Source organism: Neovison vison, chromosome X, assembly GCF_020171115.1.
Source record: "Neovison vison isolate M4711 chromosome X, ASM_NN_V1, whole genome shotgun sequence".
NCBI lineage: Eukaryota > Metazoa > Chordata > Mammalia > Carnivora > Mustelidae > Neogale > Neogale vison.
The window spans coordinates 125,023,779-125,044,938 of NC_058105.1; the positions used below are offsets into that span (position 1 = coordinate 125,023,779).

The 21,160-nt window shown below is 52.5% G+C and overlaps 1 protein-coding gene across 1 annotated transcript in view; it reads right to left on the reverse strand.

The window, feature by feature from the left end:
* Positions 1–21,160, reverse strand: part of WWC3 (WWC family member 3) — a 109,840-nt gene that overhangs the window by 62,107 nt on the left and 26,573 nt on the right. Inside the window, exons 2-3 of the mRNA XM_044236067.1 lie at positions 7,882–7,991; positions 2,469–2,672 (exon numbers count right to left, since the gene is read on the reverse strand). Of these exons, the coding sequence (XP_044092002.1) occupies positions 2,469–2,672; positions 7,882–7,991 (314 nt within the window). The remainder of the gene's footprint in view (positions 1–2,468; positions 2,673–7,881; positions 7,992–21,160) is intronic.

Genomic DNA, 21,160 nt, shown 5'->3' on the forward strand with positions numbered 1-21,160 from the left:
CCCGAGGCCACTCAGACAAGTGGATGCAGAGACTATGTGTACAGAGACCTCTAGGCTGGTCGGGATTCTGGTGAGCGTGTCAGACTCTCAAGTCAACACTAGGGCCATGTTCACTGGCAAGAAACTTCCTGCCAAATTGTTCTGCTATGTCTTTCTCACATTCCAGTCTTAGAAAAACCAATGGAAGAGCCTTTGGAGACCTAACCAAACCCAACCAGGAGACAGATAAGGTCCCTAAAGGGTACTGGGAAGAGACATTCTAGTAGGCAAACTCACATGAGACCACCAGTATGCAGTCCTTCTGAAGCTACAAAAATAACTTCCTATGGTTCAAGCCAGCTTCTATCAAGGCACTTTCTAAAAGGCTCCAAATCCCTAACCATATGCTCTCAGAAAGTTATAAGCCACCACTACAGCTAGGTGTGACCTCGAGGTACCAAGTCCATGGGCTTCTAATCCCATAAGTCCCCTGAGAGAGACCAAATGCCGGGCGCTAAATCGTAGATTCCCAAAGACTGAAATCTTACATGTGTAGTTTCTGACTACAGCAGAATTCAATTAGAAATCAACATGACATCTTTAAAAAGTCCCAACAACTTACTTTTAAAGAACCCATGGCTCAAAAGAAAAACTACAAAGGACATGGGAAACCATTTTGAATTGACTGAAAAAATACCAACATTTGTGGCAGGTAGTTAAAGCTGCACTTAACGAAGAAGTCCTACCTTCAGAGGTTATGTGAGGAAGTAAGAAAGCCCTAAAATCAATGATCTAAGTTTCTACTTTATGAAGCTAGAAAAGGAAGAACAGAGTAAAGCCAAACTAAGAAGCAGGAAGAAAATAATAAAGAAGAGAAATCAATAAAATAGAAGCGGACAAGAAATGGGAAAAGAAAAAAAAAACCAAAGCCAGTTTATTGTAAAGATAAATACAATCAACAAAAGTTTAGCTACACTGATTCAGAAAACAAACAAACAAATTTTTAGTATTTAGTATTTAGTATTCATTTAGAATGAAAGACAGGACACCACCTCAGAGTGTCTAGATACTAAAAGAATGGGTAAGGAAATTCTACAAACAACTTTATAAACTTGACAACTTAGATCAGCAGTCTGCAAATTCCCTGCAGGCCAAATCGGGCTTGCTACCTGTGTTTACACTTTGATCAGAACAAGCCACACATATCGGTTTATGTATTGTCTCTCGCTGCTTTTGCACTATGAAGACAGGTTGAGTAGTTGCCACTGAGACCATATGGCCCACAAAGCCTAAAGTATTTACTTTCTAAGACTTGCTTTTAAAAAAAAAAAAAAAAAGTTTACAGACTTTTGGATTAGATGAAATAGACAAATTCTTTGAAACACACAAATACCAAAATTGATTCAAGAAACAGAATATCTGAATAGTCCTGTATCTATTAAAGATATTGAATTTATAGTTACAAACATTCCCACAAGGAACTCAAGGTCCAGATGGCTTTTTTGGTGAATTCTATCAAGTTCAAGCAAATACCAATCCCACACAAACTCTTTCTGAAAAGAGAGGAGGAGGCAACACTTCCCAATTCATTCTGTGAGGCCTGATACAAGAATCGGAGAAAGACAGTGTAAGAAAAGAAACTAGAGATAAGAAACCAGACTCTAAAAATTTAGCACTGAGCTGAGCACTGCATTCTGATGGACACTTAAACCAAAAACCACAAAAATCTAGCAGTTACCTATATTTGAAGAACAAGAGGTAAGACGACCTGGAAACAACATACCATTATACCCAAGTCCTGACCTTCTGTCAGGGCACACTGACAGCAGAACGCTCTTCCGTTCCTGTTACGGGGGACACGCACCCCTCTCCTCCCCACAGCTTGAAAGGCATATTCGCCTTCAACAGCAGGTGCAAAAAGAAAGACCTCTAGCTCCTCGGCCTTAACTCCATTCTGACTTGCAACACAGAGTAAAGCTCTGACCGTGTCTTTAATGCTCAAGGCTGCGTCACCAGAGCCAAATCCCTGGCACGGTGGCAGTCATGTCCCAGGTAAATCTGTCCGCGTCTCAAGTGGACCTAGGCCATTGTAACACAGACCTAGCGGTAGCACCCCCACGCGTTCTTGCCAGGTTCAGTGGCACCCCCAACAGTCACGGTCCTGTGAACCCTGGCGGGCGGTTCAGTGTGACAACTCTGTGGGGAGGGGACAGGCTCCAGCGGTGACTGGCTGCGTCCGTAACAATACGCTTGGGCTTCTGAGAGGGGAGCGGGTTCCTCCGACACCGGAGCACCCGCTGCTGCTTCAGAGGTCCGCACACGGCAGCCTCTAAAACTGAGAGGGCCCCCTCCCTAAGAGTACATGCTTAGACACCCCGGGAGTCGGCCTCGCCCGAGTCAAGCGCGGTGTGTGCGGGTGACCTAGAGGGGGCTGGGGCAGGGGGGCTTTCTGGCGACACGCGGGGGCGCCCCGGGAGGCGGGGACTCACAGCTGGCGTGCGAGCGGCTGTCATCCTCGCACAGCCTGTGCAGCTGCTGGTACTCCTCCTGCGCCAGCTCGAACCGCTGCTGCTTAATCTGGTAGATCTCCTTCTTGGCATTGAGCGCCTCCTGGGCCACGATCAAGTACTCCTTCAGCATCCGTTCCTGCTCGCGCCGCCACTGTTCGCGGGGGTCCTCGATCTGCGTGAGCTCTGCAACGGAAAGGGCGCGCGTGAGCGGCTTCCCAGTAAAACCCTCCGGCTGGCCGCCTTCCCGCAGCCCCGCGACGAGAAGACGCGGACGTCGCTCATCGCCAGCACGCGCGCCGCGGGAGCCTCTGCGCCACGAAGCCTCCTGGAGCGCGGGACGCACGCCTTCCGTCCGCACGGGCGCGGCTGAGAGGAGCAGGAGCCCCGACGGCCGTGCAGACGCTGGCTGCAGCCGGGCCCAAGACGCCGCCACACAACCGCTCACACTGCGCGCGCACATGGGTGGACACGAAACCAAATGAGCTGGTCTCGGTCAAACTGGTGGCTATTTCCAACCTTCTCGCTGACTTCTGTGGCTCGGGACGCGCCCCCTGACCCAGGCTGGGCCCCTCGTCCTTGCCTCGGCACCGGGCCTGCAGCCCACCTGTGGCACCTGCCAACGTCCTCTCGTCCCACCTGTACACCCGCCCCTGCCCCCCTCCAGCTTCCTCACTCTGCAAGGGAGGCTCATGCCTCCCTCTGGCCCCAGGCTCTCTCCTGGGCTCCAGTTTTTGTCCCCACTGCCCCCTAGATGCGGCGCCACCTGGACGGACCCAGAGCCATTCTGAGTCGTTCATCCACAGTGGAACTCGTTCTCGCAGTGTCCCTCTTCACCAAAACTGGAAGCACCGCAGGGGCAGCGGCATCACGTGCTTCTCCTTCCGCCTCCCTCCTCTTTCTTTTTTTTTTTTTAAGATTTTATTTATTAATTTGACAGAGAGAAATCACAAGTAGATGGAGAGGCAGGCAGAGAGAGAGAGGGAAGCAGGCTCCCCGCTGAGCAGAGAGCCCGATGCGGGACTCGATCCCAGGACCCTGAGATCATGACCTGAGCCGAAGGCAGCGGCTTAACCCACTGAACCACCCAGGCGCCCCCCGCCTCCCTCCTCGAAGCGAGCAGCAGCATCTGCATGTACCTGCTCAGCCCACCTGGGACTCATCCTCAGAGAACGCCTGCTCTTCTCCCTCACCCAGAACATTCCATATGGGTCATCAAGAACGGGTGATTTCTGCCCCTACATATAATAATGACTGGCGACATACCCTTCACTCCCGCTCCCCTAAGTTCACTCAGACCCGCGGGACCCCTCTCCAGAACCACACGGGCTGCCCGCCGCATCCCACCAAAGGCCACGCTCAGTGCGCTCACCAAGTTCGTCCTCGTAACTCTGTTCACAATTCCTTAGGCCACGAGTGTCTTTTAAAGCAACAACCTCCACGTGACGTAGGAGTCCTGGAACTAGCTCCCCAGCTTAAGTCCGTTCTGTCACTTCCCCAGGACAAGTTTTTCCGAAGTGCTGCTGCTTCTGTCCTCTTCTGCCCCCCCGGGAAGCCCTACTGTCTTCCAAGACCCTCTGTGAAAGCACCTCCTTTTTGAAGCCCCCTCGGCCCCCACAAGCAGGTATACCTCTATGCGATGGGGAGGACTGCTGTGCTCACCGCCGGGCACATAACTGCTCCCGTGTTTCTGCCTCCCCCCTACACTCCCAAGCGCCTCAAAGACAGGCACACGGCCTCGGTCAGCGTTCCAGTCTCGGAACCTTTCAGTCACCAGAGAGCCAGAAGCAATCGGACTGTTGGCCGCAAGCTCACTGAATGCGGAATGGACGGGGCAGTCTGCTCCACACGCAGGGGACTACGTGCCCGAAAGCTGGTCCTGACCCTGAGGTGGCAGACTGAGCAAACGGGCCACACAGCCAGACTCGGAGAAGGCTCCCCTCCTGCACCACAACAGAGCTCCTGGGGGAGATTTCAACTCAAGTGCTGCCTCCAGGAAGTAAAAACAGCGAAGCCGCGTGTCCGCTCCAAGCTTAGAGAGCCCGGGCCACGGCGGCCGCCGCAACGATGACGTGCTGGTAAACAGAGGCGGGCGCAGGCAGCCCCGACGAAATTAGGGAGAGCTCGGAGACATGCCGGCACGACTCCCCCAGCCCAAACTGTAAATAAATACGCAACACACTCTATGTTAACTTACCAGAAGTTAAATAAAATTTGGAAAGAGAGAAAGAAAGAAACATAATTCTTTTAAAATGTACCCAGGAGCTCTCCTTTGTTTGCTAGATGGGATGCTACCTCACTCACAACCCAGTTCCTAAAGCTGGTTAGGTCTTCACACGCATTCACGCACGCACGCGCGCCCGTACATTTAGTTCCGTTCGCGGGACCAGCCCTCTAACAGCAGCCAAAGGCAGAAACGAGCCTGACTCCAGCAGCTGGCGGGCGGACCAGGAAAGCGTGGTCGGCCCAGACGAAGGCGGGGCAGTCCGCCGTGACGGGGAGTAAGTCCCGCTTCACGCTACAACACGAAGAGCCTCACACGCATCGTACAGTGAAAGAAGTCGGACACCAAAGGCCACATACTGTATGACTCCGTCTCTACGAAATGTCCAGAAGAAGCAAATCCAGAGAGACAGAAAGGAGATTTCCCGGCAGCCAGGGGCTGGGAGGCTGGAGGGGAGCGGGGAGTGACTGCTCATGGGTGCCAGGTTTGACTTCGGGGCGATGACGTGTTCTGGAACCAGACACAGATAGTGGGCGTACAACACAGAACACACCAAATGTCACCAAACTCCACAATTCAAAAGGCTTAATTTTACGTTCTGTAGATTTCACCTCAAAGTGGTTGAGAAAGGAATGTCATGTTTTCTTTACTATAGACACACACACACACACAAACACACACACACACACACACACACGAGTGCTTGCTAGGATGTTTCAAGGATGTCCTCCCTTTGAACTGCCTTCCGCCGACATCCCCTACCCCCTTCACACTGCCACCCCAGGTCCGCACTGGAAAGCCCCTCCAGGCCTCCAAGGTCTCACCAGGAAATAAGAAACCAAATATAACAACAGTCAGGGTTCTGAGCTAGCCCCAGTTCAAACTCCGTGGGCCAGGGCGGGGCAGAGTCACGGCTGTGGCCACCAGAGCCACTGCCATGTACACAGCCCTGAGGCCCGCCGTGGCCCGCGGACGTGGCCTACATGCTGGCCAGCACACTGGAGGCTCTTGGGGGCCTCGAAGGCGGTCGACCCAGGGTCCCTCTGGTCGACCTGCACAGTTCTAATTTAACGTCTGACTCCTCAGGGTCAGGCCTTCAGAGAGTTTTCAAGCTGTGCTATGAAGGCTTGGGTTCTCGGGAGCAAGTTTTCTGGAATGCAGTGTTTGGCCCCCACATACATTTTATTACAACAATAACCTTTCTTGTCCCCCCCAAAAAAGAGAGAGGGAGTTGCGTTCTCTGATGTCTTTATCACCCACAGTGCTGAGTCATCCCGCTTATACTCAGTGGCTGGAACAAAGTCCTTGGTGATTACTCAGTTTTTGGGTTCATGGGCACGTCTAGAGTATTATGTGAACTCCTTGAGGGTAGACGCTGGGTCTCACTTCCCTGGGTCCCCAGAGCCCAAAGAGTGGCCAGCACAGAGAGGCGCTCTGGAACATTCCCTGTTACAGCAAACAGGTGAGCAAGGAACGCCCACAGCAAAGTGGCAGGTGCAGAGGGACGAGTCTTGGTTTTACAAGCCGGAACAGTCCACGGCTTCAGTGGCAGGCAGAGTTTCCAGAAAGGCTGTGTAAGGCAGATGCCTCCGCCTTTCAGTCAGTACCACCACCCGGTCTCGGAGAGGCCGAAGCCTAGGGGTGAAGCCCAGGCACACATGTGCCCAGGCCCACAGGGCAGCAGCCGTCCCCCACGGGAGCTGCCCACCGGTAGCCGGGAAGGGAGGCCCGGACAGCAAGATGCCTCGAACACACTCAGTCGTGAGGCATGAGGTCAGCTGGACTAGGGAGGGCGGCCTCGGCGGGAGCCTCGCTGACCACCGCGCTCTGCCCAGTGGCTGGAGGATTTATCCAGAAGCCCTCCTGCCCCTTAGACAACCGCCTGGGAAGGCCGATGAGCCGGGGCGGTTCCTCTCCCCACTGCCCAGTCTTCGGGTCAGGGCCGCCATCAAGTGCAAGGCTGACCGCCGGTGTCAGATATCCCACTGCCCCGGACAGAGAACGGAAGTCTTGCCATTCAGGTTTCTGAGCACCGACTCGGGAGGCTGGCTAGGAAGTGCCAATGCAGGAATCAGCCCCAAAGACACCAACCTGGGTCGCCTGCACTGAGGGGACGGGAGGGCCCGTGGGACTGGCGTGAGGAAAGAACTTCAGATCACTCCCATGGCGGGCATTGTGCGGCCTCGGGACCCCCAGCCTCCCCTGCCCTGCATACACTGAGAGACAGAAAGCGCGCGGAGGGGAAGCCACACTTCATGTCGCCGGGAGTGAAAAATGAAAACGACAGAAACACTGAGCATAGCTGGCATGAAAATGGGAGTGAATGCAAACGTGGGAATCTGAGAGGGAAGGGAGCCCCCAGTGGGACCGGGAAGGCTGATAACGGGGCGGCAAGCCAAGAGGGAGGGGCAGAGAGCAGAACGGAGCCTGTGAACCAGGGTGCCAAGGTCGGCCCCACGGCCATTCGGCCATTCGGGCGGCAGCTCGTCTTCTGTGGCGGGCTGTCCCGAGCTGCACACGGAGTTCGGCAGCAGGCCGAGGCCCTGCCCACGAGATGCCACCAGCTCCTCTCCCGGACGTGACAACAGAAAATGCCTCCAGACGTTGCCAAGTGGTCCTGGGAAGCAAAATCATCCCTGGTCGAGAGCCACAGCTCTACCCAATTCTTCCAAGAAAGCCGGCGTGCTCAGGACCCACTGTATTATTTTAGCTGCAGTCTACCCGGCTTTCTCCCTTCACAAAGATCAAAAAGGGCTGGTATGTTAAGGTTGAAACTGAATGTGTAAGACAAAATGAAGTTAAGGGAATCACTGGGGCATTTATTGTTCCAGGAACTCGTAAGCTCCGCTTTGCAACAAATAACCTTCTCATTAGGAAAGATATTTCTATTTCTAGACCACCTGGGAAATGTATTCCTTTTACTAGGCATTAAAACCCTCCACTAAACATATTCCGTCCAGTCCTGGGCAACACACAGGTAAGGTGTCCCACAACGGCTTCACTTTTTGAAGAACCCCACAACAGACAACCTCAGGTTACGTTAGTAAAATCCAGCTTAGTGCTGCAGTGGATAGTAACGACGGTCTTAGCCCTACAAAGAGAATTCTTGGCATCTTGGAGAGCAACATGAAAACTCATTCACATAGAACTCAAATGTGGGAGTCTACTTACTATTTATGTGGTCCATGTAATAAATTCCAATTTGTTTATCGTATACCGTCTCCCATCCTAAAGGAAGTTCATCCCCAACACAATCGGCAAAGGTCAATGGCTTTGTTATCCTGCAAAATAAAATCAAGAGATCCAATGTGAAAGGTCAATTTCATTAAGTTTGCTGAATCGACTCTAGAATTAGGTCTTAATACGAAATTAGATATTATCTCATCTAAGTGACTGCTTCTGCTCCAACTACTTAGTTGGGAAATTAATTCACTGGCTTTGCCTGAATAATACTCAGCAACAATATCAGTACACTTGCAGTTAAAAGCATTCCTAGCTCAAAGTGCAACTTTAAATAGCAGCGAAAATAGATATGGACAGTTACAAAACAGGTAAAAGGAGCATCTTCTTCCAAGCAGTACGTTTAACGGGGTGACGGTGTTAGAACCCTCTGCAACAGAACAGCCGTGGTTTGTTCCCGTTCCCTGACACATGTCCCCACCCCACATCACCCCCCGGCCCCTGCCCCCGGGGTCTGTTTCCAGGCAGGACAGCGTGAATCTATCGAAAACACTGGTGAGTTTCATCTACCAGAGGTCATCAGTTAAGGAGCTAAACATTTACCACTGACCAAAGACAAAAAGCGCAGCGCACCCGGCCCCCAGACAAGGAGGTACCAATTGGTCCTTAGACTGTAAGAGTCTGAGATCGCAAAGGGTCCTTTTTGTTTTCTGGAGAAAAACAACAAAAGCCCATTGTCTACAGACCTCTCCCTTTGAAGCATACGTGACTAAGGAAACCTCAGCTTGACACAGATAAAGGGTTTCCAGATGGGTGTCTTTAGGGAGCACCTCTCCCTCCGCCACGTCCCACCATCACATTGATTGACAAGACAGCTGTTGTATAAAATAGGCCACGCCCTATAATTGTCTGAGTCTGGGCAGCTCTCTCCTCGGCTGTCTCTATAAATGCACACTGACCGGTATGCACGGGAATCTGACAACCTAAATTTCACTAACTCAGTCCTCCCCATCTTCTGTTCAAGTCCCCGGCCCCAGGAAAGCAAGATACCGCAACCACAGCCAAACCTCACAAGACCGGTATGAACACGGAACATGTTATTTCCCCAAACTGGTTGGACAACCAGCCTCTGTCCCTCCCAGGAGCATTTAGAAGCCAGTAAACACCATCAGAATGGCAGATTATAACTCATCTTCATTTTACAAATAGTTCTAAGACATTAGAGTCAATACCAAAACAGGAAAATGCCGAAGGTGAAATCTGCTGCCGACAGCCCACCAAATACGAAGCACTCCGAACTGCATGACCTCACATGATGAGCACACGGCCCGCCACCCGCCCCATCCGCAACCCCGCCCACCACCCACCCCATCCACAAACCCCACCCCCCCCGTCCACGGCAGGAGTCCTCCTCGGGCTGTGAAGGGCGCAAGGGCAGCACAGTCCAAGTCCAGCAGGTAACAGCAGGGTCTTGTGCGTGAGTCCAGTCCCGAAGGGGACCGAACCACAACAAGAACAGTGCTATTTTAAGGTAAACGGAGTCCTGAGCACATCTCTGCTATTTACAGTCACATAGATTCTGCCATTCTAGAGTCACACAGAAGCTTCGAGGAAAAAAAATAATAAGCTTAGAGAAAAGAACATTTTAAGCATGTTCACATCTATGACCTCATCTCATCAGCAGAGGTGGGAAACCTGACCTTCCTGCCCTACTGAGCCCAATTCACTTCGTAATTCAGAACTGTTACAAAATGATTTTGAGCTCCTATTTTCAATTTTTGATCCAATAAACAATGCAGGTAATTTTTTTTTTAAAGATTTTATTTATTTATTTGTCAGAGACAGAGGGAGAGAGAGCGAGCGAGCACAGGCAGACAGAGAGGCAGGCAGAGGCAGAGGGAGAAGCAGGCTCCCTGCCGAGCAAGGAGCCCGATGTGGGACTCGATCCCAGGACCCTGGGATCATGACCTGAGCCGAAGGCAGCTGCTTAACCAACTGAGCCACCCAGGCGTCCCAATGCAGGTAATTCTAATAACACTTCCATACTTGGCGTTCCAAAAATGAACAAAAGGACACGTCTACTGTCTCGGTGAATTCAATTTTAATTTTTTAAAAGATTTTATTTATTTATTTGACAGACAGAGATCACAAGTAGGCAGAGAGGCAGGCGGGGGTGGGGGGTGAAGCAATCTCCCCCTGAGCAGAGAGCCTGATGTGGGGCTCGATCCCAGGACCCTGAGATCATGACCTGAGCTGAAGGCAGAGGCTTTAACCCCCTGAGCCACGCAGGCGCCCCTCGGTGAATTTTATTTGGGCTCGATACAGAAGCTGTATGTTTCAGATTCTACTCTCTCCAGACAGAGCACAGAGTCTGCACGGTTACCCAGGAATCTGTACTACAAAGCCACCCGATGAGAGGGCACGGCTGTCACGGTCCAGCTCACACCAGAAGCAGGGTCTCTACGCCCACAGAGAAGTTACCAAGTCCTTGCTGTTGGGCTCATCGAGCCCCAGCGCCCCACACTCTGAGCCCATCTTCTCACCTGACTGTCGTCTCAACATGCTCAGCGATGAAGTAAGTGTTCCAGCTCCCAAAGGACAGAAGTGGTGAACAAGGAGGCCAATATAGGGATCGCTTGGGCAGGCCGAACGCAGCAAAGGGTCCAGAGGACAGAGGAGAAGCACAAGCACCCACTCCCCGGCTTCACCCAGCACACGGTGAAACACGTACACCTGCGGCAGGACCCCACGGCGGCCGGCTCCGGAGAGGGCCCCCGGCGCTTCCTGCCTCCTGTTCCTCCCGGCCTCGTGTGCTCCCCTCCCCGCTGAATAGGGTTGAGCCTGTGACGCCCCAGATACCGTGGAAAGGACAGCGCGTGGCCTCCGAGGTGGGAGTCATAAAAGACACTGTGCTTCCACCACGTTCTCTCAGATCGCCGGCTCTGGGGGAAAGCAGCAGTCGTGTTGGGAGCTCACACAAGCAGCCCCAGGAAGAGACCCCAGTGGAGAAGAACGGAGGCCTCGTGCCAACAGCCAGCACCGAGCTGCCAGCCCCATGAGTAAACCGCCTCGAGCACGGACCCACCAGCCGCAGTCAAGTCTTCAGATGAAGGCAGCCGCCCCAGGCAGCATCTTGACCACGCCGCCTCATGAGGCCCAAGCAAGGCCCACCCAGATAAACTTCTCAATTCCTGCACGACAGAAATCATGTGCCCCCTGTCATCTGAAGGCACCAGATGTCAGTAATTCATGGTGCAACAACAGGTAACCAATAAAATCCTAATCTCTCACGTCCCTTCCGAGTCTACCAGATACTGTAGTGGACATTTGTGCTGACAGTCCAGGCTGTCCTCTGTTAGGAGGCAGTGAAATACAGAGAAGGTTTCTTCATCCTAGAACATTAGAAGAAACATCCACACTGCCCGTCCGATTAGTCCATCAGATTCCAGAGAGCTGCAACCTCATTGCGCAGACACACATTTTGGCATGACTTTCAATCACAGCATTGAGAATGTCTACATTTATTGTCCTAATTATCATTCCAACATGTTTACGGGACAAAGACTTCAGCACAGGCCACCAAGAACATCTGCAACCGTATCAATATCAAAATGATGTTTTTCTCCCAAGAAAGGTGTTGGTGGGTAACAATTGCTTCAGTGACCAGTAAATCACTTCAGATGAGCTGTTCCGATTTCGAAGGTATCTGATCACACTGCTTCGGTGACGAGAGCTGAACAACTCTTGGTTCCCTTTTCATGGTGAGAAGGGCAAGGAGTCTGGAACAGTGGAGTTCTTTGGGTATTAGTTTTTCAGCAAGGAGGGCTTTCTGGCTGTTGCTGGCTAAAAAGCAGGATTCCTGCACATTAGGCTGCGGCCAGAAGCCGCCTGGACAAGATCCCATCCACGGCCAGAGACAACCAGGACCCTCAGCACGGTGCTGGGCTTCCTCCTGGACGATCCCGTGACCCCTTGTGCTGCTAGTGGCCATCCCTCCAACTGGGGGGAGACATGGTGACCAAGGACTCTTCCTCAAGAGCATGTGGCACAGTGCTGAGGGCCACGCGGCACAAAGCCCAGGGCTGCTGTTCCAAGTCCTCCCCAAGGCAAGCCCGGGGTTCTGTCCCCACTCACAGGTATGCCGGCCCAAATTCCTGAGTCCTCATCTCTCCAGAAATTTTTTTTTTAAGATTTTATTTATTTGAGAGAGAGCGAGAGAGAGAGAGAGCGAGCACGTGCAGGGTGAGGGGCAGAGAGAGAAGCAGGCTCCCTGCCAAGCAAGGAGCCTGAGGCAGGACTCGATCCCAGGACCCTGGGACCGTGACCTGAGCCAAAGGCAGAGGCTTCACCGACTGAACTACCCAGGCACCCCTCTCCAGAAATCTGACGTTGGATTTTTTCCAACTAACTTCTTCCCACGCTCACATGCAACTCAGGCATTTCTGTTTCCATTAGAGGGTTTAGGAACTACACCTACCTAGGAGAAAAATGTCCATTCAAACCACTACTCAAATACAACCATCATTCCTATTTTGATGCATTCTCCTCCATCTTTTTTCTGTGTTCTTTTAAATTTTTTTTCTGACATAATCATGATCACACAGTATATACAATGTTCTATCCTGTCTTTTCCACTTAACATTTTAACACGGATACTGATTAATTCATACCTTGCGTCTCCTCCAAAATTCCTGGAGATGGCCTAACACTATGGCCTAAATATTCTGCCTCCCTCATAAATTCTCTGTAAAGATCACCTGGAACAGTTAAATAGGCTAAGCTCCTTGAGAACAATTACCCTGTCTCAACTGCCTTTGAGCCCTAGGAGGTGATCTCGGAATAAGAGCTTGCGTTTTTACCAACAGCCTGCTTAAGGGGATTGATAAAATTCAGCTAAGCGCTCTCCTATTGTTGACACACCTACATTACTTCCCAATCTCTGCTAATAAAAACATTCATAAGCACTGCTTTGGAAAACAGTGGAGAAATTTCTCAAAACAGTTAAACACTGGGGTGCCTCAGTGGCTCAGTCGGTTAAGCGTCTGCCTTCGGCTCAGGTCATGATCCCAGGGTCCTGGGATCGAGCCCCGCATCGGGCTCTCTGCTCAGCAGGAAGTCTGAATCTCTCTCCCTCTGCCTCCAGCTCATGGTTTCTCTCTGTCGCTCTCTCTCTCTCTCAAATAAATAAAATCTTAAGGAAAAAAAAAAAGAACAGTTAAACACTGAGTTTCCATATGACCCAGTAATTCTACAACTAGGTACATACCCAAGAAAAATGAAAAACATTATGTCCACACAGACGAATGTCCGTACTGGCACTCCTCGCGACAGCCAAAAGGTGGAAACAACCAAAGGCCATCATCAACTGACGAGTGGATCAGGAAAATACAGTCTACCCACACAACGGCATATTACACAACCATTACAAAAGAACGGAGTACCAACACAGGCTCCAACACCAGCGGGCCTTGAAGTCACCGTGTCAGGCGAAAAAAACCAGACACAGAAGGCCATGTGTTGCACGGCTCCATCTCTAAGAAATGTCCAGAATAGGCAAAGCCACGGAGACAGAAAGTAGACCGGTGGTTGCCAGGGCCTGGAGGAAAGGGGATGGGAGCGAGTACTAATAGACACAGGGCTTCTGCTGGGAGGGACAGAAATGTTCCGACATGAGACAGTGGTGATGCCTGGCCAATGTGAATGTGCAGAAAACGAATGAACTGTATGCTTGAACTGTTGAGTCCCGTGCTACATGTGAATCATATCCCAATTTTTAGAACTATGATGAAAGGAACATCTCTGTTTATTATAAAGCTCATAATCTGTATTTATAATTATCTTCCTCGAAAGGGTCCACAAAGTACATTTGCAAGTCTGAAGAATACGAAGCCTTTCTCCGTATCTCCAAGTCAATGTGGAACCTCCACAGTCAAGTGTAGGGAACAGGAATAAAATCACCTAAAACCCAGACCCCTGGATTCATGTTTTTGTTTTTCTCTCCTTTGTCCTACAGCTCATTTTTCCACAGCTGATATCATACTACATACAATTTCATACACTGATTTTTTTTATTTGCATATTTCCCCGTGCCCTTCGCCTCCCTGTCGGCACCACTTTCCGTCCCGCTGGCATCTTCCATCATTTGCAGTAAATCATAATTCATCTACCAAGGACCTCGGGTCAGCTCTTGAGGTATGTTCCAATTTTCTGCTCTTCATTGTGAAGGATGAGTATGAGCTCACAGGAAGCACTTAACATCAACTTCCAAAGTGAGTTACCCTCCTGCACACAGTGAAGTAAGAGATGGCCTTTCTCATTACTCTCTGGGGATATCTTCAGTGCACTTGCTTGAGCGCTCAGAGTAAATCCATACGGCACAAGCGTGCTTTACTTTCGAGGAACACACTGGTAGGGAGTACGGGGTAAGTTTAATAGCATTCTCCGAATGCAGGGGAGCGGGGGAAACATGGTCAGTGATGAACTGAGAAGCGGGGTACCCACTATCCCCATGCTGCAAAGTATGCTCTCACAGTGTCCCCTCACCATCCCCTGACCTGAGCAACCCCAGCCAGGAGAGGTGCCCTCAAGCCCCCCTCACAGAGATTCCCAATGCAGAGTCTCCCCTTAATGAACGGCTCTCCTTGGCCTTGGCTGAGGGAATGAACACGGTCTGCGGGCCAGTCTTACCGGAGTTGGTCCGCGAGAAGTGAGAGAACGATGGACGGCACCGACGCTGGCTTCTTTCGGAGCCCATCTGCCTGTCGCATCCTGCAGGGCTCTTTAGAAAGTGGCCATGGACCATCTCAGTCAGTGCCAACTCCAAGAGAGCCATTTATTGCCGTGAAACCCTGGATGAGCCCTTCTGTTTCTCTCTGGGCCTCCATTTTCCAATCTTCAAAATGAGGATGAGCAAACACACCTGCCAGGGTCGCGCTAGCCACGCGTGGCCTCTCCAGTCGGAGCGCAGAGACCGGCTCCGGCCGCTCCCCTTCCCGCCTCCCTCTCGGTTCTCTAGCAGACCCGCTTCAGACTGTATCTGTTTCCTTTTGCCGCTGTAACAAGTCACAACAAACTTGGTGGCTTTAAACAACACACGTGTATTATCTTCCAGGTGTGGAGCTCACCGGTGCAGCTTGGTTTCACAGACCTAAAACCAAAGCGTCAGGAGGCGGCCTCCCCCCTGGAGGCCCTAGGGAGGAAATGTGTTCTCTTGGCTTCTCCAGCTGCCTCCCTCTCCCAAGTCGGCCACGGCTGGTCGAGTCTTTCTCAGGATGCCACCTCTCCAGTTTTCTCTCCCACTTCCAGAGACCCTCGTGATGACACTGGGCCCACCCAGATAGCTGGGATAATCTCCCCACTGCAAGGTCCCGAACCTGGTCACGCCTGCGAAGTCTCTCTTTGCCACGTCAGGTAACACAGTCGCGGTTTCAAGGGATGAGGACGTGGACGTCTTGGGAGGCCATGATCTGGCCGGCCACAACCCACGGCCGGGGAGAACAGCTGATAGGGATCCAGGGCCTCCAAGATGGTGCCCTCCTTCCCGGCCAGGCGCAGGGGGCTGGGCTCTGCCAGGAACCGCAGCGAGGGGCAGGAAAGGGGCGGTGGGCAGCAGAGGGTGACGGTGGAGAGAAGGCTCGTCACTGAGTCTTCACGCATCCTCCTCGCGCGAGGGAGAGCAGGACGGCCCCACGGCACTTGCACTATCTGCTCCAGGCTCCTAGAGCGAGCTCAACTCGGTATTCCCAGTCCGTGCTTGTTTTTAGTATGTTCTTCAGAGGGGATACCATTGGTTTCCATTCTAGTTCCAAATCCATCCTCAAGAAATTAAAACGACTTCCCTTCAAATTTTCTGACCTACCTGGCTCCCAGGGAGCGTTACAGACTTCTGGGGCGGGGCCATTACCTTGACATGGGATCTAACCTGTAACAGCGACTTCGTATGATGTGATTAGAAAGACCATAAGCAGGTATTTCACATTGTTGCCTACAGTGTCTATGCTTTACACTCAGAGCGCATCTCATCCCAGGCTGGAGACGACGGACGTGCGCCATCTCCCACGTGGCTGTGTCCACGGGGCTGGTCGGCACAGCTCCAGGGTCTCACCTCGCTCGGTGACCGTCTGATTCTATGAAAGATCACGGCAAGCCCCACCTGCTGAGACCGAGAGTCCTTAAGAAATATCAAGCCTGAAAGGCCATCTTCCACAAGCCCCTAGTGGGGATGTGGAAAGACTGCTAAGGTTGCTAAGACCGCAGAACCTCACGCGGGGAACTCTTTGCTTCCCCCCAGCCCCCCGCTGTCCACCGGACAGAAACCGCAGGAACTGCTCTTCCCCACCTTGGAATGTGCTTTCCCTTCGCCATGCTTCCCTCCCATCCCCTCCTATTCAAGTCCAGCTTCTCCCAGCGCTGCCCCAGATGCCTCCTGACCCAGCCCAGCCCAGCAGGAAGCAAGCTGCCCTTTCTGGGGCCAGCCGCAGCCCTTTCTCTCTCTCTGGGACACCTGTTAAAACTACGAGCAGAACGCCATTACTTGTTCACGTCGGGTCGCATCCCCCCCCGGGTGTCTGTTCCTTCCGGACAGGAACGGGGTCTCCTCCCTTTCTCACCCGCCCCCACAGAGCTCCAGGGAGTGTCCCCTAGGTGCCTCACCAACACGCACATGGGGGGAGTCACGGACTTGACCCGATCAATGGTGAATGGAGTCTGCCACCGCATGTACGTTTATAGTAGCTCTAGAGTCCTTGGTAGATGTCTCCGTCTCGGCAGAACCAGCTCAAGGCAGGCGCACAGCGCTCAGGCCTGAGAGACTGGGTCCCAGGGAGTGGGCTGCCGTGTGGCGGATGCCTCTCTTCCTCTTGGGGACGGGATAACAGGTGCTCAGGATCTGTTTATTAGTGCAGTAGGAAACGCGGGCCTGTCGAGTTAGAAATGGCATCCCAGACCCCTGGTGCGGAGGGGGGCCGGTGCATACTGAGGGGCCTTCACAAGGGGACCGAAAGTCACCTCTGGGTCCTCCGAGATTCCCCGGCTGCCTTGAAAGTCCACACACCCACCCTGTGCCCGCACAGTCCAGCCTTTGGTGCCCAACTGCTGCAGACGGACCCGAGCTGGCCCCCACTCCCTGGGCTCCAGACCACGCGGCTGGTCACCGGGGAAAACCCCAGCCCCGGCAGGTCTCGCTCGGTGGGGAGGGTGGACAGATGATGACTTCCAGGAGTCTGGGTTCTGGAATCTGTCTTTTCCAAGGAGGAACCAGAAAAGCTGGCATTCCAAAATCCGCACACAGAGAGAAAGCAGATCTGTGACTCTGAGAGACTAGAATAGGAAAGGGGCATGGGCCGGAGGTGGAAACAATGGGAGATGGCAATATTTGAACCAACAAACAGTGATGCTCACACAGCTGTAAACATTTACTAAAATGCATCGCACAACATTGAAATGGGAAAGTCTGAGGGATGTAAGTTACACCTCACTGTAAGTGTGTTAAAAATCTATACACGCACAGGCGCCTGGGTGGCTCATTTGGTTAGGCGACTGCCTTTGTCTCAGGTGATGGTCCCAGGGTCCTGGGAGCAAGCCCCGCATCGGGCTCCCTGCTCAGTGGGGAGCCTGTTTCTCCCCCTCCCTGCCGTTCCCTTGTGCTTGTACTCTCTCTGTCAAATAAAAAAAAAACTTAAAAAAAAAAAGTGTACACACACGCATTGAGATTCCTCCTAAGTTGGTCACTTACAGTGGGAAGAAACAACTTCAAGAGTCCGAGTCTATGAAACACGTGGAAACACTTCACTGTCACCTCACCTTAGGTTGTCAGAACTAACATCTTGGTGATCCGGATCCACAGATTCTAAGTTATGGCTCACCAGTGTCCCAGTGCGTCCTCCGAACAGTGGGGCATGTGCTGACACGGTCTGTAAACTAATCATCTGCAGTGTGCTGCATGCATTGGCCACATTACTCCGCATCGGGCCCTCACACTATCGTGAGTACAGAAATCCACGGAGTGGGTCCCGATCGGTGTTGTAGTTTAAGGAGAAAAGAGGAGAATGCACCACGCCTCGTGGGGGTAGCATGGCACATGCCATGTTATGAAATTTTTCTTCCGGTTCTGTGTGTGCAGCAAGTGTCCTTCCCTTCTGCAGCCGTGGGCAGTGCTTGGAAAGGCGGTGCTCGCGGACACGCCTCTAGGTGAGTGAAGCCCGTCTAGGGCTACCTCGGGTCTAGGGCTACCTCGAGGGCTACCGCCGACCTCCGCCCACGTCTGGCAGACACAGTGGAAAGTGTGCGGCCACACCCACCAGGGCCGGGGCCAACCCACCCCGCCCTCCGGCCACGCAGGCAGAACCTCCTTTAATCAGCACAATTTTCAGAGTTGAGTCCATTATCATCACCCCCATTTCACCTAGCAGGACTCTGAACTCAGGGATGTGCACCTAAGACGTGGCCAGACTGGTCCCAGCACTGGGAAGAAGCCCTTACGGGTCACTAGCTGGCCCCCTGAAGGCCCACTGGGCTCGGAGGAGTCCAGACAAAAATGAAAGGGCCCCAAGAGCCAATCAGGCAACAACCACCATTCCCGGGGAAAACGCTAGAAATAAAGACGCCGTCAGAATACAGGTCTACCTCCTTTTACTGCACTTTGCAAATACGTGCAAATACCGTGTTTTTTACAAATAGAAGGTTTGTGGCAGCCCTGCACAGAGTGAGTCTGTTGGCACCTGTTTTCCAACGGTATCTGCTCACTTCTTGCCTCTGGCACGTTGCGGTAATTCTCGTAGTATTTCCAACTCTCTCATTGTTGTACTTGTTACCGTGATCTGTGACCCGTGATCACAGCTCACCGAAGGCTCAGATAATGGCTAGCACTTTTTTAGCAATAAAGGATCTTATAATCAATGTACATACACTATTTTTTAGACATCACACTACTGCACACTTAAGAGACTACAGTGTGGTGTAAATGTAACATTTATGCACACTGAGAGACCAAGATGCTCACTTGGCTCACTTTATTAATGACATTTGCTTTACGGTGGCGTTCTAGAACCCAACCCAAGGTGTGCCTATAAGCATACATGCGCCACAGTCCCGTTCGAAGTAACTTTTATCTCTGGTGGCCATGACTCGGATGGGAGCGCAGTTAGGCAGCAAAAGGCCGCCTTATTTTTAATATGGACAAAAGGCTAGAGGAGGCGGGAACCTACACCTTTAAAAATAAAATGTAGTGCTACAGAAGCTTGATTCTTGACCACTACCAAATACGACTGACAGAAAGAGATATTTAAAAATCAAAAGGGGAGGTTTTAAGGAAGGATTTGGGGGAAAAAAGGAAAGAAATAGTAACAATTGACGGAAGAAGTAAATTCAACTGAAATGGGAGAGGAAAGCCTCAAAGGCCGGGAGGCCCAACAATAACATTCTTTAGAAATGGCGTCACAGGGGGAGGCGACCAGGGAGGGTCCTGGCCATCAGTTCAGACAAGCAGCATGCAGCAGTGACGTCACAGTCCTCTGGGCTCTGTGATCTCAATCTCAGCTTTGCAAACAGCGCCGGGATCAAGCTAACCCCTTTGGGTGGTTCCCAGTTGCAAAGGTCCTGCGCCAGGCTTTTAAGAGGAAAAGGATTTTATCATGCATTCTTTCTTGCACTAATCACCTCTCCCCCGACCAAAACAGCCAACTTTCCTGCAATCTGCTTTCTTTTCGGCATGAGAATTTCATTCCTTTCTAACTCAGCATCTTTGCTGAGAATTTCATTCCTTTCCTTAACTCAGCATCTTTGCATGTATCACCAACTGAATCCACGACAGAAGCAAAGGGGGAAATGCCAGAACATCTAAGACATGCAGCCGCTCGTCACGCTCCTCTGAAGAAACACAGGCCAGGAGAGGACACCGGGAATAGTTAAGTTCCCAGGGACCATGCGTCTTTCTGGCCTTGGAGCTCCTTGGGAATCAGAGATAAGCCACTGATCTCCTCCCTAGAAAAATGTGCCTACACATACACCCAGAACACTGCCCTCAGATGTATGCAAAATGTTGCCAGTCCGGGCCTTCCAGTTTCAGGATCCCTGTTCCCAAGGCTCCCCAGCCAGGGGAAGAGGCAGCAGGTAGGGAGTGCAGTTCCTGGGGGAAGGGCCAGATTCACCCAGCGGTAGGTTCAAAGCCCAAGACTGGAGCACTCAAGGCTGCTTCTGCCCTAGCCCGGGAGGGCACAGGAGGCTGCCAGAGCCACACAGGCCAGGGCCAGATGAACCAGGGCCCTGCCCTGGCCCCCAGCAGATGTCACGAGGGCGTGTTCGGCAAGAGGAAGCCTTCCCAGGAGGCGAGGGCTGGCCTGACAAAGCAGGGGCGCAGTCTCTAGGCCGTGGGAAGTCAGGAGGAATGGAGGCGGGGCACACAGGCCACCATCAGATCAGCCATCCGGAAAGATCCCCGGGGCTGCGGAGAAAGTGGATAGCAGGTAGAGGGACTGGAGGGGCGGGCAGAAAACCAGAAAACGAAGAAGTGGAGGAGTGGGGGGGAGGGGGGCAGGGGGGATGGGGCGGATGGGCAGTGCCAAGGCCAGGACCTTGGTGGGGAGGGCACGCCCCCGGAGGCCATGTGCTACAGGGCGAGTAACTCTGCCCACCTGGCCGCCGCTTCCCTTCCTCCCCTTCCTCCTGTGACCCTGCAGGGCTCCCTGGAAGTCACGTGGGGAAGGTGCTGCGTTTGAGGTCTTCGGCACACCCCCATCCAAGGGTTCATTCGACAGCGGGGAGCTTTCCACAAGGCGCCCCCCGCCACTCTCCAAAGAGGTGGGAACAAGTCACTGCAGCCCTGAGAGCACAGCACCCCAAGCCGGGACCCAGGGCACGGGCCAGCAACCCCGTGACTGAGTGAGTGACCCGAGCTGGGGTCAGGACAGCTGGTGCCCCTCCACCATAAGAAGCTACCCCCAGAACAGTAGGCGCTGCAGTCAGCAATCTGCCATTTTGCTCAAATACCGAGTTGCAAGTATTGTTAAAAAAAAAAAAAAAAGTGCTCAGGGCAGGACCGTGAGCAACCACGAAGTGGCTTCACAGTGAGCCCCCAGTTCTCCGTGAGCCCGGAACAAAGCTGAGTCTCCCACCTGGACACGCACAGGAAACACGGCACATCGTGACAACTACTTGAAATGCGACTCCACTTGGACCCGAGCCAGGGCGCATCGCCCCAAGCCCACCAGCTCCAGTGCCTCTTCCTCGCGGCCCCTGCCACCCTGGCCAAAACCTCTGCACCCTAACACCTCCG